We start from the raw sequence: 16,110 nt of genomic DNA, 5'->3' as shown, positions 1-16,110 counted from the left end.
GGCCCCATGGAGGGCCATGCGGGTCGCCCCCCGCCTCGACCCCCTAAGGAACGCCGGGTCCCCTCTGAAGGGTCTAGGCCGTGGTGTGTGCTGACAACAGAACGCCCCCCCGCCCCCGCATGTCTGTCCCCAGGGCCCTTTGATGGCGTCAGGCACCAGTTCACACACTGACCCAGGGCTCTGGGGCAGCACATGCCGAGTCCCGCAGGCTGGTGACAGGTGCCGGCCAGGCCCCCCGTGTGTGTGGACATGCCTGTGAAGCCACATCTGTCCACACGGAAGAGGGGCCAGGGTGCTCGGCAGGTCACAGCACTTGAGCAAGTGTCCTCTGAGCTGTGGTGCCTGCAGCCCCACCTCCCCGCAGCCTGGCGGTGCCTCTGAGACCAGCACCAGCACCTCCACGCTTGACCCCAGGGTGCCCAGAGGTGCTTGGAGCTCAGACACCCTCTACATAATGGCCACGTGGCCTCTGAGCCCAGTTCACACGGCGGGCAGAGGCGGGCAGCCCGTGGCTCCGGGGTCGTCGGCAGGGAGCAAGCAGGGGACCACCAGGGCAGCCCCATCGGCCCCCGGGGAAGCCTGGACCAGGTGCCGTGAGTCCACAGGCATCTGCAGGGTCAAGCCCATGGGGCAAGTAAGGGAAGACTGGGCCCCGAAACCCAAGCTGGGGAGGCGGGGGGAGGAGGTGGAGGTCCCAGGGACGCCTCAGCCCCCGAATGGCTCAGCCTTGGCCGTGGAGGCTGAGGAGCTTCAAGCAGTTGCTGCCCCCTGCGTGCCTGAGGTGGGTGACGGGAGGGGGTGGGAGGGCAGTGCCAGGGAGCCACGGGGGCGTGGGGGGGTGCCGGGCTGGGCGGGTGCCTACCAGGGCGGCGGGGATCCCGGGGTAGAGGCGCAGCAGGCCCACGTCCCGCTCCATGCTGCTGTGCACGACCAGCCGGTCCTTGCCTCGGGCCTTCCGCACCAGCTCCCGGTTGACTGTGAGGGCAGAGGCGCGCGTGGGGCCCGGGGACCTGCGGACAGCCAACACGGGTGCGGCGCCTCGGGCCCTCTGCGCTGCCCGGTCCCCGCTGGCCCGCCCCGGGCCGCCCTGCCCGCCCTGGAGGGCTCCAGCCTGTGCTCGGGGCCCAGGGCCCCCGAGTGTGCAGGAACGGGGGGAGCGGCGTGCGCACGGGCGTGGGGCGCAGCTGCAGAGCCACACGCCGCGCATGGTCCTGCGTCCTGGGACGGGTCCAACCGTCCAGCCTCGCCGGCCCCTGACCCAGCCCCCCCGCCCCGCCGCCCACGGCCCAGCAAGTCAAACAGGGAACGAGCGAATGAAGAAACGAGCGAGTCTTCCGGACCCCTCAGCTTTGGGGAAAGAAAGCCTCCGATTGACCCCAGTCTCGGGGGCCCCCCAGGCCCCGTGGAAAGTGGAGAGGCAGATATCGGGGTCAGTGCCCCTCAAACTCACCGCATGGAGGAGTCCCCCCTGGCCGGGCTCCCGCGGGTCGGGGGTCACTGCTCCGCCAGGACCGAGCTGCGGAGGCCCCCACCTCCGTGCATCCCGCTCCGGGTGGGGGGGTGGGCAGCAGACCCCGCCTGCGAGCCCCTCAGGAGCCCGGCTCACCGCCCCCGCTGTCCATCCTGGGCACAAGCCCGCGCCGCTTGGGGCAGAGGCCAGGGGACGATGGCCTCAGGGGACACTGTTAAAGCCTGTCCGAGGGGGCAGGGGCCGCGTCCAGCGCAGGGCCCCGCGGCGGGGCCGGACCACACTGCCAGGGAGGGGTCTCGGGGAGCCTGCCAGGGCGCCTCCCTACCCCCACGGGGGTGTCAGCCTGCCCGCCTCCTGCTGCAGCCACCAGGACAGCTCGCGTGTGACGACAAAGCAGGGACCATTCCGGACCCAGGCTGCCCCCTCGCGCCGCATCCCGGGGGCGCAGGGGGCCGGGCAGCAGGAGGGGCCCCGCAGCGACCGTCAGCAGGGAGAGGCGGCCTGTAATTTAGGGCCGTGGGACCCATCTGGGCGAGCAGATAAGCCGGCGGCAGGGTGGGGGCGCTGCCACCCGCAGGAGTTATGGCCGCAGAGGGGGGCCTATGGAGACAAAGCGAGCCCACGTCCCCGAGAGCCGTGGAACCCCAAGTCCCTCCCCTGGGGGAGCAGCATAGCGTGGGGTGCAGACCACCCCCCACACTCTGTAGGTGGCGACTGAGCCCCCTCCCTGTGTCCCCACAGCCCATGGGGCAGGCCCAGCACCATCACACGCCCCTGGACCCCCCACCAAGCCCTGTCTACACTGGCCTCACAGAGGGAAGAAAAATGCAAGGGAGAGTCCTGGCTGGGCTGGCGGCGTCTCCTCCACCACCAGCAGCGGGAGAGAGGGGGTCGCCCCTGCCAGCCCCAAGGTCCCCTGTGCCGCCCCCGCCCCTCCCCGGCGGTGCCACCAGCCCTGCGCTGGGCAAAGCCTGTGTTTCTCAACACCAGGTGCCCGAGGGCCCCGGGGCCTGACCGCCACCCTGGGGCAGCGGGGCCGAAGGTTCTCACACCCCGCACGGGCACCCTGGCCCGCGAGCAGCGATCGCAGGGGGCCGTGGGCCTGGGGCTCCAGGGGCGGCCTCAGCCCTGCGCCCACCCAGCTGCGGGGGGGCCCAGCCTGCCTCAGCGTGCCCTGGGCCCTGCGGCCTGCCCGGGCTTGGTACGGCACAGACAGCCCCGCCACCCCGGTGAGCCGCTCCGCGCCTGCCAGCGGGGTGCGTCCCCGGAAGCTTGGCTCCCGAGCCCCAGATGAGGTGTGACTCAGTCCCCACGGGGGAGCCGGGCCTGCAGCGCGGCCGCCCACTGCCTCGTGCCCACCCCTTCCTTCCTCCGCGGCCGGCACCAGGGCAGGAGGGGCCGAGCACCCTCACTGCCCCCCAACACCAGCAAGGAATCTGTCCACGGGGCAGCACATGGGCCATCTCCTCTGGGAGCCCCCCCCCGACTGCTCCGGCCCTCAGCAAGCAGGTGGACGCCCCCCCCCCCCGCCCCTAGAGCCCTCCCATCCACCTGGGGGCTCTGCCGTAGGACCCCTGGAGGGCCCTCGCAGATGGGGGGGTGAGTGCGGGGAGGGGGTACCGGATAAAGCCACCAGAATGGGGGGTCCGGGCCCGGGCTGAGCCGACTCCTCGCTGTGGGCTCCCTGTGCCTCACCTGCCCACCCTCTGGCCTCCTGCTGCCCTGGCCGGCTGCGGCCTCACAACTGCCCAGCGAGGAGCCGGGTCCTGCGCATCACCATGCTGGGATTCCACGTCCCCCTCCAAAGGCACCGGGGGCTTTTGGAGTTTCGTGACCAGCCTGCCCGTCCCAGGAAAGGGCCTGCTTCATCATCTGCTCTCCACGGACGGCCAGCAGCACCGGCCAGAGCGCCTCCCCGCTCTTGTCCCCATCACCAGCCTTCCCGGAGAGGCTCCTGCCCTGCAGCCCCTGCCGGGCCTGGGCCTGGCGCTCCTGACCCCGTCTGTGCGGGAGCCTTCCGGGAAGCCCCCCGTCCTAGGAAGTCAAGGCCCTGGGACCCACGGCCCCTCTTCCCGGGGTCTTGATCTGTTCCTCCTCATGCGGACATGGGGGCTGCCGCATGGAGACCCCCAAGGGCTCTTCTCGTGCCAGTCTGCTGGAACTGCCCCCACAGGCCGGCCCCAGCCAGGCCTAAGCCCAAGCCGTGCAGTCCAACCAGAAGGGCCACCTCAGCAGGCCTTCGAAGCCCGAGAGCCCCCAAAGCAAGGCTGGTCCTGCCCGGCCCCGCAGCCCCACCCCCCACGGGGTCTCGGGACAGGATCCCGCAGCTGCAGGGCGGGGACAGATGCCCAGGCCGGCATAAGGCCCAGGACCTCCCGGCTCAGTCAGGGAGTGACACGGGGCACACTTGGGGGCTGCTCTTAGGCGCCAGGAGTGGGAGTGGAGGGCCGGCCAAGCCCACCGTGGACCCAGGGAGGGGCCAGGAGACCACCGGGGACACCCTGGCAGGGGGGCGGACACCCTGGGTGGAGAGAGGGCAGCCCTGGAGTGATTCCCCTGGGGCACTGAGCTCCGGACCAGCAGCCCTGGCTGAGACCAAGGTCCGAGGCAGCCCTACACCCAGGCCCAGGGAAGGGAGGGACGGGGCTCCTGGGGGCTCCCCAGGGGCTGGGCTACCTGCCTGGCCTGGGACGAACAAGACTCCCAGGAAGTCCCAGGGAGGAGGTCACGACACAGGAGCCAGGTCCCAGGGGGGGCCAAGGTGTGTGGCAGGGTCACAGATGGTCACTGAGAGGGATTCCTGGGCTCGGGGTCACATGGAGGGCAGGTTCCCCAAACCTGCTCCTCCCCCAGCCAGGTCATCCCCTGGGACCTCGGGGGGGTGGGGGGGCCCACAGGCCACCCCCTCTGGGCAGCCTGACTTCGCAGCCCAGGGCAGAGTAGAGCGTTGTGCTCCCTCCCATTCAGGGGGTGCCCCTCCACCCCAGACATCTCCCGGCCCCAGCTCCGCACCCCACTTACTTAGGACGTCAGTGCCCACAACAGCCAGAGGGGGCAGGTTGGGGGAGCAGAAGGCCGCAAACCTGCGCGAGTCCACCTTGGTCACTCGGTTGCCCCGAAACAGCTGATTCTGGAAGAACAGACAGACCTGCGGGGGGGGGGTGGGGGGCAGAGGCTCAGCGCGGGGGAGCCCCTGTGCCCCGCTGCGCGGTGAACAGCCTGCAGACATCGCGGATGGGCCTGCGGGGAGCGGGGCGGGGGTTGGCCTCACGAGGGCCCGCACCCCTCCCCTCCCGGCCCCCGCTGCCCCCACCCCTGCTTCTCCGGGAGCTCCTGGTGAGCTCAGCCCGAGGTGCAGAGACACCCCTCCCCATAGCGCTGTGGTCCCAGCAGGCCCTGCTCTGGAGCCCGGGGGTGGGGGTCCTGGTTCTGTCCCCCGACTCTGAGTAGCCCCAGAGCTGCTCTCCCGGGGAGGGGCGGGGGCACCCTGGCAGCGAGATGGTGAGCCGCACTTCAGTGAAGCCCCCTCCCCGGGGCTGGGGCCCACCTCCCAGTACTGGGTGCCCTGTAATGCAAAGGGTCTTGTAAGGTGTCCCTGCGCCCCCACATGAAGGGGGAAAACCAGCTCCGCAGATACACCCCGAAACAATCTGCCTATACAGAGACTCACCTGTACACACGCATTTAACGTGAATGTGACCTGGGGGGCCTGGGAGGCCTCAGTCGGGGAAGCGTCTGCCTTGGTTGGGCTCAGGTCGTGATCCTGGGGGTGCTGGGATGGAGCCCCACATCGCGGGGGGGCCCCCTGCTCAGCGGGATGTCTGCGCCTCCCTCTGCCCCTCCCCCTCCTCCTCCCCCTATTCGTGCTTTCTCTCAGAATAAATATATACAATCTTTTTTAAAAAAAACCTCCTAACAGCAGCATTTCTGGGAAGTAAAATGTGGGTGGCTTTGTTTCCTGCTTTCTTTATTTTCTGAAATTTTCTATGGTGACAGCATGTGTCATTTGTAAGACAAAAGGCAGATCTTTGAAACCCTGTCGACTCTTCCTCTGCGTGTCCCACCAGTCAACCAGACCCCCCACCGCCCACGCCAGGGAGGGGGGGTACCTCGGGGATCACGTACTGGCCGGCCATGAGCAGGGCCCCCAGCAGGTTCTCTCGGCCATCGTTCCACAGGGCATGGATGGGCACCTGGGGGGAGGCCCAGGGAGGGTCTGAGGCTCACCCGGCCCCGGAGGGACACCGACAGGGCAGCTGGACAAGGCTGAGTGCGGGCCATGGACCCGTCCCGGGATGTCAGAGCTGGTGCCTGGCGGCCAGCCCACGCGGAACAGGCACTGCCTCGCGGAGCCGCAGGGCTGAGCAAGAGGCCTGGGGTCTGGCCCGGGTCCCCCATATCGCTGACTCCCCCTGCGGCCTGGGGAGGGCAGGCCCTCATGCCCACCAGCCAGCCTGGGCCATTACCTGGGCGCCAGTGAGGACGACGGTTTTCTGCAGGTTCTCCAGCACGAAGGAGAGCACAGAGGCCGCGAAGGCCATGGTGTCAGTGCCGTGGATGACCACGAACCCGTGGTACTGCTCATAGTGTCTCTGAGGAGGGCAGCAAGCTTAGGTAGGCCTCCTCTGGGGGTGGGCCTCTTCCTGGGGACGGGCAGCTAGCTGGTCCCCTCCAGGAAAGGAAGGAAAGGGTCCCAGATGCCCAGGAAGGGAGTCGGGGGGCTCTGGTGGGATCCTGGTCACTGCTGGAAAGCAAGCCCCTGCCTGGAGACCCAATCCTCCGCGCCCTCCCCACACGCAGGACAGCTTCCTTTCCCGACTGCGTGAGAGGCGTGGGCCTGGGGGAGGTGGCGTCTCTGGACACTCTCCTAGGATAGGAAGGTGTGCTCTAGACTTCTGGGCGGCATCTCCTCCAGCTGATGCCTGTCAGGGCTTGCAAGGACACTGGTCAGTGGAGGACCACACCAGAACTCAGCTCAGGGCTCCTGGAGAGCCCCTGGCTGTGTGGCCACTGGCTCGAGGGCAGGTGCTGCAGGGCTGAGTGAGCCTGTGAGCCCGTGGTCCAGCGGGAGGGCCAGCCGTGGACCCAGGACAGGCGCAGGGCGTAGCCGGTGCTGGGAGCTGCCAGGGGACCTGGGAGGCTGGCTGGAACAGGGCCTGGCAGGACGCTGGTGTGCAAACATAGGGCAGAGTCCTTCCAGGTACAGCAAAGTCTAGAAGGTGCTCCCAGGCACTGGCCACCTCTGCAAGGACATCCTCTGGCCAGCACCTAGCAGGAGCCGAGGCTGGGCCTCAGGGCGCGGCTGGCCCAGGCTATGGATCCCAGGGGCAGAATTCTGGGAACCTAAGGGGTCAGGCCCTCCTGAGGGGCGCACCCTCCATGCCCATTGAAAGACCAAACCAGGCTGGCCCTGGAACGAGGGTGGCCGAGCCGAGTGGCGGGCTGGGGCACCCTCTGCTGGCCACCCGGGGCACTGCCACAGGCCGGTCGCCAGGGAGTCTGCACGTGGCTGGACACTGGGGCAGGACAGCAGCGCCCGGAGCTCAGCAAAGCGGTCAGGCCCCAGCCAGAGGATGCTGCTGGCCACAGACCAGGGAGACTGCCCCGGACTATGGCCACAGACATGCCCACTGTCGGCTAGTCCCGTTCAGGAACATCAGGACCAGACCCAGGGCCACACGCTATCCTGCTCACAGTGCGAGGGGATGTGCCCAGGAAGCCGCTCTCCCCACTAGGGCAGAAGAACACAAGCGTGTGGCTGGGGCTCGGCTGCAGGGGAGGGGGACCTGGGTGATGAGCCACCGAGGCTCCCTAAGAGGTGAGCATTTGTGGAGAAGTGGGGGGGAATAGGGGAGGGAGGGGTGCGAGGACGTGGGAGGCAGTCAGGTAACAGGGCCAGGCTGGCGCAGGAAGGGGGCTGGAGATGATGAGGTTGGGCGAACAGAGAGGAAAGTGAGGGGCGCTCTCCAGCAGGTAAGGGGGCCACACCGGGTGCCGCAAACCACGGGACCGCACGGGGTTCTGTGCCCGAGCCTTTAACGGACTCCAAATCCACGAAGTCCCCACCTTCAGGGTGGACCAGGCATGGAGCTTGCCGACCTTGGGGAAGTGGCGAGCGTCCCAGCCCAGGAGGCTACCAGGACAGCTGTCCAGGACATTTCCTCACCAGGAAAGTGGACACGGCCCTTCCTGCCCGCTCTCTGCTCGCGGGGGGGGTGGGGGGGGAGAGCCTCAGGAGCCTCGCAGCTGAGATGTGACCCGAGGACCCAGCACTTTCCTGAAGCTGCCATTCTCGGGCTTTCCCAAGTCTCAGGCCAGGCGGGCAGGTCCCACCCCGCAGAACCGGTGAGAGCTTCTGCAGCATTGGCCGCGCCACCCTCAGCCCCGCCCACACCCCAGCCCCGCCCGGCCCGGCCCAGTCCGCACCCTCAGCTACCTCGATGGTCTGGGCAATCTGAACCCACTCGGTGATGGTCATGTCACTGGAGTCAAAGAGGGGCTGGCACTCCAGCACCGTGTAGATGACTCTCTGGTCAGGGCTGGCCGGCCTGCGGGAGGCAGAACAAGGGCTGCCCCCACCTCCCTGGCCCCCACCGTCCCCGCACCCAGCCGGCCCCTGCCCCGGCACTTCCCAGTGGGCTCGGCAGCATCCCGAGTACTGCGCCCAGCCTCCCTTCCACCCGGAGTCCCCAGGAACACGGACCTTAGTCCTCAGGAGGTTTAAGGACCGGCCAGGACAGGCTCCTAACAGTATGTCACCTTTCCAGAACCAACTTTGAGAGTGCGGCTGGGCCTGGCCCCGGATGGGCCAGGAGACGCCCCGGAAGGAGAGGCTCCGGCAGGAGGGAGACCCCTCTCAGCCTGACAGCCGTGAAGGGCACCGGGCGGCCTTGGCCGGGAGCTCAATAACAGAGGGGCCTTCACACTAGGGGCCAGCCCCTGCCTCTCTCCACAGGCTTGTGTCCCATGTGGCCGGGGCCAGGACCTGGAGACCCCCCAGGTGGCAGGCGGACCCCCAAGGTGATGGGAGTCCAAGGCTCACTTGAAAGGGAAGCATAAGAGGACATCAGTGACCACAGCCTGCTCCATGGGCCCTGCGGGCACCATCCCATCTCAGGATGGCTCTACCCCTACGACAGCCAGTGGTCACCCCTGCCTGGGACCCCAAGGAGCCCACACTCACGGCAGCACCAGGGTGTCCTCAGGGAGGCCACAGGCCCGGGCGTGCTCTTCATCATGGAACATGGGCAGTGTCCTCAAGACAGCGGCCAGGCCCCTCCCGGGGACGAGCACTGTAGGCAGAATCCGGGTTGGGGGGAGTGTGGGGTCAGGGGCCAGCAGCCACCGCTAATGCCTGTGACCACTGGCTCCTCCTCCTCCTCAGGACATTTTCCCAACATGCAGGGGGCCAGGCCCAGGCAGGGCTCAGAATCCCGGGCCACTCCACCCCGAGCCTGCCCCAGCGCACCCCGTCTCCGGGGAGCCCACACTCAGCCGAGCTTCAGGGGCCCGGCCCTCTCCCCCCTTCTCTCACAATGCAGCCCAGAGCACCCACACTTCCTCCCCCACTTCCCAGGATGCCCCCACTAACTGCTGCCTGCAGACGTACTGCTGGCTCTGCCTGCAGGTCCTTGGCCCCTCACCCTTACACCCAGCAGGTGCTTCACCCCAGCTCAGGTCACACCTCCAGGAAGCCCTCCTTGACCTGCGGGCCCTGGTGCCCTTTCCACGTACCCCCCGCCTGCCCTTGCTCCCTTGCTGGACGGCATGTGACCCCTCAACAACCCAGCCCAGGCCCTCTGCCCGCAGCCTCCATGTCCCGCAAACATGCCTCTAAGGCCCTGGGCAGAAATGGTGTTGTGTTTTAAGAAAACCCTAAAAGGTCACTGGTGTGTTTCCTAGAAACAACCCCTGGGCAAAGGCTCCGAGGCATCAGGGTCCTGGCCTTTTGTCCCACCCTGCTCCCACCAGCACCGTGACCTTGGACAGGGCAGCGAACTTCTCTGGGCGTCTGCCACGTGCCTGGCTGAGCACAGTGACGAGGACAACAGGGTCCCCCTCGGCGAGAAACAGCCCGAATCAAGCAAGACCTCCCAGAGCAGGGTCAGTGGCCGCTGGTCGCCCCGGGCCTCAGCTGTCCCCCCACTGCTGCTCAGCTGGTGAGCACAGCACCCCCTCCTCATCTCCCGCGCCCCGAGGGCCCAGGTGTCAGCAGGGCTGGGACCCCACAGGCGGGGCGGGGTGGGGGGGCGAGTCTGCTTCCGGGCTGGCTCCGGCAGTGGCGGGATTCAGCTCCACGCGGGTAGGACGGCGGCTCGCTGCCCCCGGCACAGGGATGGGGCTCGGCTTCCGGGGGCCACCGCCCCCGCCATCCGCCCCCCGCCGTCCCCCGTCCCCCACCCCCGCTCCCGGGCTCTCACGCGTTCATCTCTCCGCCTGGGCCTCTGCCTCGTGTCTTCCCTTCAGGGAGCCCGGAAGCGTGGTCCCCTCCCCAACAGGACACCCTCCTAGGCCACGTGAGCGCCTGTGTCCCCAGCAGGCTGGGGGCCAGGCTCCCCGCCCCAAGGACACTTAGGGAGAGCGGCTGGGCATCGGGCCCCCCGCAGCCTGCCCTGCAGCTCCCGGCCGCCCCCAGAGCCGAGCGGGTGGGCGTAAGGGGCTCCCGCGGCGCTTAACCCGTTACCCCAGCAGCACACCCCGTCTGTGGGCAGAAGCCCGCCGACTCCAGGGTCAGCAGGACTGCTCACGCTCCCCCCAAAGCCCCCCCCATAGTCCACCTGCTCAATCCCAGGCCCCAGCTCCCGCCAGCGCCCTCGCCGGCACAGGCTCACTGGCCCCTCGCGTGTCCGTGGGTGTCTGGTGCCATCTCCGCAGCCGGAGAGGGACCCCAGGGGGGGCACTCTGAACGACTGCCCCCGTGCGCACGCACCCCAGCAGGAGCTCCGCACGTGATTGCTGCAGGACGAAACGTCACGCCCGCGGGGCTCAGTAGACACGGGACATGGGTACAGGACCGCCACCAGCCTGGCCCCCCCAGACACCCGAACCTGAGCACGACATGTGTCCGCCTCCACAGAGGTCCGGACCCGCCTGCCCTGCCAGCAGTGAGGACAGAACTTCGGATCCCGGGCACCAAGGAAGGCCGCCAGCCCCCCAGGCCCCACCCCCGGCGGCCAAGCTCCCCCACCCCACCCGCAGCAGGCTGAAAAGCAGCCCCCAAAGATGTCCACGTCCTGATCCCCAGGACCTGAGTGCGGCCTGAATGCAGAGCCTTCACGGATGTGATGCAGTTAAGAGTCTGGACGTGGACATGATACTGGATTCTGCGGGTGGGCCCTAAGTGTCCTTCTAAGCGGGAGCCGAGGGACACTGGATACGCGGAGGGGGCGGCCACAGCGCAGGACAGGGCAGAGAGAGGCATGAAGACCCCGGCCGGGAAGCCTGCAGTGATTCGGCCACAGCCGAGGGCCCAGGAGGGACGGACGGGCCCTTGCCCCCCCATGTCAGACCCTGCCTACAGCACAGGGGGCCACCCTCTCAGTCACTTGCTGGAGCAACCCCAGGACACTCACACGGCCACTTCCAGCTCCTTGGGGTGGACGGTGCGGGGGTGTCTCTGCAAACTGGGGTCCGTGTACGGGGCAGGTGAGGTGGGGACACACTTGCTCTGGGTTTCATGGGACAAGCGCGCGTGGGGTCACCTCCCCCTGCAGCCGGGCAGCGGTTGCCAGGGACGTCCTGCTGCCGCCAGGTGGGAAGGGGCAGGGCCTCAGGGCCCGCAAGGGCAGGACTCCGCTGCGCCCCCAGGGAGCATGTGGGCAGCAGAGGCGAAAGGGGCCCAAGTAAAGGACGCTCTCCTATCCTGTTCTCTCTGTACGAAATCCTGCCCGGCACTGGCCTACCAAAGGGCTTGGGAAAACGTGCAGCCAAAAACCCAGTGGGGGAGCAGCTAGGAGAGAGTGTCAGGACATTAAGGAACAACACATTTTTCTGGGTTTTGTGATATTCTTGGCTTTTTAAAACTGGTGATTTGGGCAGCCCTGGTGGCTCAGCGGTTTAGCACCGCCTTCAGCCCAGGGCGTGATCCTGGAGACCCCTGGAGACCCGGGATCGAGTCGCAAGTTGGCTCCTGCATGGAGCCTGCTTCTCCCTCTGCCCGTGTCTCTGCCTCTCTCTCTGTGTCTCTCATGAATAAATACATTAAAACTCTTTTTTAAAAAAATTAAAATAAAATAAAACTGGTGATTTGTTGTGATTTCCTTAATCGTTCCAAGTAAACATCCACTTTCACAGTGAACTCTGATTTTGTGACTTGTATTGTTGTTCTCAACAAGCCCCTGCCCCCCAGGCCCCTCTAAAACCAGAACCTGTCTCGCCTGGTCTCGTCCTGGGCCACACAGACAGGCTGCCAGGCCCCGGCAGAGGCTCAGCTCCTGCCAAGCCTCTGGTCTGTAAGGGACGGGCTGCCCCCAGGACTGCAGGTCCCCCTAGAACTGCCTGCTTAGGCTATAAAAATGTGATCTTGTGAGCATGTGAAAGGAGGTCCAGGCCGAGGGCTCCGAGGACTGCGGTGACCAAGAGGCTGTGGACATCAGCCCTCCTGACAAGGCTTGGTTGTAGGACGACCTGCAACCCCCTCCCCACTGTGCCCCAGGCTGTCCTGGCACCTTCAGATCCCGGCCCCAAAGCTCTGCTCATCCTGCTATGTCTGCAAGCGCCTGCAAGGGGCAGGGGGCAGGGGGCAAGCAGGCAGGGTCACGCAGGCCTCTGATGCAGCTCGGCCTCGGGCTCGGTGTTAGCTCTTGACTTTGCTTTCGTGATGCCCCTTGACCTGTGACACCTCTGCTGAGCTCAGAGGGGATGGGGTCAAGGGGTGTCCCTCGCTTCCACGGCCCCTGCCCTCGGCTTGCGGTCCTGACCTTTGGCAGAGTTTGGACACGCGGCGCCGTGTGCCCTGTGGGCCACTGTTTACCAGCAGGCGCACAGACGCCAACAGTGACGATCCAAACAGCTCTGCTGTGGCTGGCCTGTGCCCCTCGCCGCCCCTCGCCGCCCTCACCGGGCTGGAGCCCCGTCAGCAGTGCCAGGCGAGTTAATCATTGATGCTGGCCCCGATCGGAATTCCCGGGACGGGCCTGGAGTCCCGAGTTCAACAAGCCGAGCCCCGGAGCGGGGCTTGGAGAGGGAAGGGCCGTGCCCGAGGCCCTCAGAGCGCAGCCTCATGCCCCTGGCCTGGCGCCCCCATCCATCTGCATCTTGCTCTTACCCTGGCCTGGGCTGCTGACCTGAACCCTGGACATCTTTTCACTCTATACTCTACATGTTTTTTGCCCAAAAAATGCCAGTAGGAGATGTGCGTCCCTCAAGAACACTGAGAGCTAGTCACGGACTAGAGCAGGCCCGAGGACCCTGCCTGGTCTCAAGGGCCAGGGGCTTGGGGGTTGCACGACCCTAGAGGGACAGCAGGGACCAGATCCCAGGCCTCTTCCTCCTTTGTCCTCTGGGGCTTAAGCCTCGGGCTCCCTGAAGCCTTCCTGATGAGGAAGGATTGGCAGCTGCCGCGGGGACAGAGGACGCAGGTCACACAAAGGCAAAGCCTCCAAGGAGCCAGGACATGCGCTGTGGCTCCCAGCAGACAGGCGCCCCTGCCCCGGGGCGGGAGCCCCCTGCCCCCCAGTCAACAGCTCAGAAGACCAGCTTCCCTGCCAGCTAGGGCAGGCTGGCTCCTCCGAGCTGGCTTCCCAGCACAAGAAGGCGCCTGCCGACCTCGCCTTCCGCAGACCAGAAGGCCGCAGTGCCAGAGCAGGCTGAGGGATTCTGGAAGATTCCTTCCCATCTGGAAGCCGACCCCCACACTCTTTCTTGAGTCAAGGTCTCTAGCTGACCTTCTGAACTTGTGACTTTGCAGCGTCTTTGAGAGAAGCAGCACCCGTGGGAGTGAGCCCAGGGCTGCCCGGAGAACCAGGGCAGGGAGGCACGATGCCGTGCAGGTGGGACAGGGTCAGAGTCCACCTGTCCCTGCAGCCCAGACCCCTGGGAGCGAGCGTTGAGCTCAACAGAATCGCAGCTGACCATGTGCCAAGCCTGGAGGGGCAGTGTCCGGGGTGGGCTCAGGGTAGCTCCCCCTCCCGGGCCCTCCCTCTCTCCCCCACCTGGGTCCAGGCCTCGTATCCTCAAGGGAAGCCTGGAGCCACACGCAGGGTCCTGCCTGCACGGCCGCCTGCAGCCCTGGGCCTCCTCAGCAGACCTCAACCACACGCCGCTGCTGCTTTAACATCAGCCCTTCTCGGGCCCGTGAGGGCTGAGGGACCACAGCAACATGCTGCAGGTGGGGTGTCACCCGGGGGCCCTCGAGGCTGCACAAGCTCAGCCGCGAACTAACCAGGTCGGGAGCACAGCAGCAGAGGGCAGGCCCCAGGCAGCCCAGCGGGGAGCCACGGGCAGGGTGGGCGAACAACCACGTCCCCCGGCCGAGCCCCTCCAGGACAGGGCTTACGCAGGCCTGAGTCCTGGGGCCCACACCAGCGGCCCTCGAATGATGTCACAGATGGAACAGCAGGGGCAGGTGAAGGAAAGCAGCTGTCGGAGCCACCGACGAGGCGCCAGTGGTGTCTGAGCAGCTGCTTCCACGAGGCTGGGGGCTGCCCAGGCCCGCCTGGGGTAGGGGGCATCCCGCACAGCACAGAACCAGGAGGAGCCTTTGGGGACGGTGCACGCCGTTTCCCACCGTCCCGTCCCGGGTCCCGGGCGCTGCTGCGTCGCCATCCCCCCAGCCCTGGGGGCCCTGCCTCACCCCCCAGCAGCAGCCACCTCCACGGGGCAGAGCCACGTCCTGCACCTGACCCTCCGTGGGGGACGGTGGGTTCCGCGGGGGAGGCCGGGACAGCCGTCCTGAGTGTCCGGGCAGGGGTGGGACAGAAGCCGGGGGCTTCCGGGGGCTTCGGGGGGCTTCGGGGGCTTCGGGGGCGGGGTGGCAGCTACGGCGCCGCGGAGAGGGGCGGGGCCGGCCTGGGGAAGGTCCGGGCCAGGGCGGGACCCCCTCCCCTCCCCCTCCCGCTCCCCCTCCCCCTCGGGGCCCCGCTCACCGCCCCGCTCGCTCCGCATGCCGATAGTCCCGCCGGTGTAGACGGCCAGGAGCCGCCGCTCGGGCCCCAGCGCGCGCGCCATGCCGACCCTGCGCCGAAGGACCGAGGGGCCCGAGGGGAAGTGGGGGCGTCCGCGGCGGGGGCCGGGGCCGTGCTGGGGGCGGGCGGCCGCGGAGGGCGAGGTGCGCCTGGGGGCGGGGCCCGCGGAGGGGGCGGGGCCTGCGGAGGGGGCGGGGCCTGCGGAGGGGCGGGGCCTGCGGAGGGGGCGGGGCCTCGGGGGCGGGGCCTCAGGGGCGGGGCCGGCGCGGCCCGGGGCTGTCGGACGCCCGACCTGTGCGGTGGCCCCCGGGGCCTGGGTGGCCGTGGCACGTGACACAAAAGCCTCGGGCCTTACGGTTGGCCGCCCGCCCCTCCGGGCAGCGCCCTGGGTGCTCCAGCAAAGGCAGCAGCGCCCACCACACCCTGGGCAGCGGCGCTCCTTGGGGGTGGGGGGCCGGCGGGAGGTGCAGGGAGGGGACCCCTCCGGCCTAGAGCCCTCCCCCTTCCCCCCACCTGGAGGGCAGGGCGGGCTGGGCGGGCTTATCTCCGAGGGATTCACCCAGGCCAGCCGCGGGGCTGCTGGGGACCACGCCCGGCTTGCAAGGGTGGGGGAAGCCCATTGTCTCGGGAGAGCCCGGCCCAGGCCGGAGTTTGGCTCCAGGGAAGCTACTCCGATAACTGCCAACAATGCGAGAGTAATTCCTGTCTAAGCACCAGCGAGTGGATTCTCTGCAGTCGCCCCCCGCCCCGAGGCTGCCGTCTGCCATCCAGGGGTCCCACTGGTTTCCTGGGCCTGTGTGTCCACGGACAGCAGTCACTTGGGGGTTAGGATTCCCGGAAGGTCCTCACTTTAACCTGACCCCCCCCCCTTTTTTTATTGATTTATTCATGAGACACAGAGAGAGAGGCAGAGACAGGCAGAGGGAGAGGCTGGCTACCTGCAGGGGCCCCAGGGTCACGCCCTGAGCCTAAGGCAGAGCCACCCAGGCGTCCCAACCTCATCCCCTCTTTACAGGCTTGTCTCCAAATACACAGGGGTCAGGGCTCACCCTGTGAATTGGGAGGGACACAGTCCCCCCCCCCCCCCCCCCCCCCCCCGCCCCCAGAACACCTGGCTTCCCTCCATTTTCTTGCTCCGGTCACTGCTCTGGTTCTGCCAATGTGCCCCTGGGCGGCTCCCCAGGCAATCCTGACACCTGCCTGCTCCCCACCCCAGGGTGAGGGAGTTCCTCTGCCTGCAGGAGGCATCATCACCCTTTGGGGACACCATCCCTCAACCCACCCAGCAGCACCCTGGAAGTCCTGGGAAATAGGCGTCTGGGGCCCCGGGCAGGCCTTCTCTGGTGCTCTCCCACGGGTGGCCTGTCTCCCAGGCTGTGGGGCCGCACCAGGATCCTGCCTCCAAACCGCGCGAGAGCAGGGGTGGCCTCAACCGTCCGCAGGTGCCAGCCGGTCCTCAGGCGCTCGGCTGCTCTGCTGGGCTTGCAGTTCCACTACAGCTACCTACGTCTACTC

At 67.7% G+C, this 16,110-nt stretch overlaps 1 protein-coding gene across 3 annotated transcripts in view; it reads right to left on the bottom strand.

The window, feature by feature from the left end:
* ASPG (asparaginase) overlaps positions 1-14,693 on the bottom strand; it is a 22,742-nt gene extending 8,049 nt beyond the window's left edge. For 2 of the 3 annotated variants that reach the window (XM_025443310.3, XM_035719623.2), the window contains exons 1-7: positions 14,557-14,693; positions 8,655-8,763; positions 7,908-8,019; positions 5,938-6,063; positions 5,581-5,664; positions 4,493-4,619; positions 863-975 (exon numbers count right to left, since the gene is read on the bottom strand). In XM_025443310.3, the coding sequence (XP_025299095.3) occupies positions 863-975; positions 4,493-4,619; positions 5,581-5,664; positions 5,938-6,063; positions 7,908-8,019; positions 8,655-8,763; positions 14,557-14,638 (753 nt within the window). In that variant the 5' untranslated portion in view covers positions 14,639-14,693. The remainder of the gene's footprint in view (positions 1-862; positions 976-4,492; positions 4,620-5,580; positions 5,665-5,937; positions 6,064-7,907; positions 8,020-8,654; positions 8,764-14,556) is intronic. The other variant, XM_035719621.2, reaches the window with a different exon arrangement.
* Positions 14,694-16,110: the final 1,417 nt, after the last annotated feature.

Source organism: Canis lupus, chromosome 8 (assembly GCF_003254725.2).
Source record: "Canis lupus dingo isolate Sandy chromosome 8, ASM325472v2, whole genome shotgun sequence".
Taxonomy (NCBI): Eukaryota; Metazoa; Chordata; class Mammalia; order Carnivora; family Canidae; genus Canis; species Canis lupus.
Note: the sequence above shows the minus strand (reverse complement) of the source record. Positions and strands in the feature narration are given on the sequence as shown.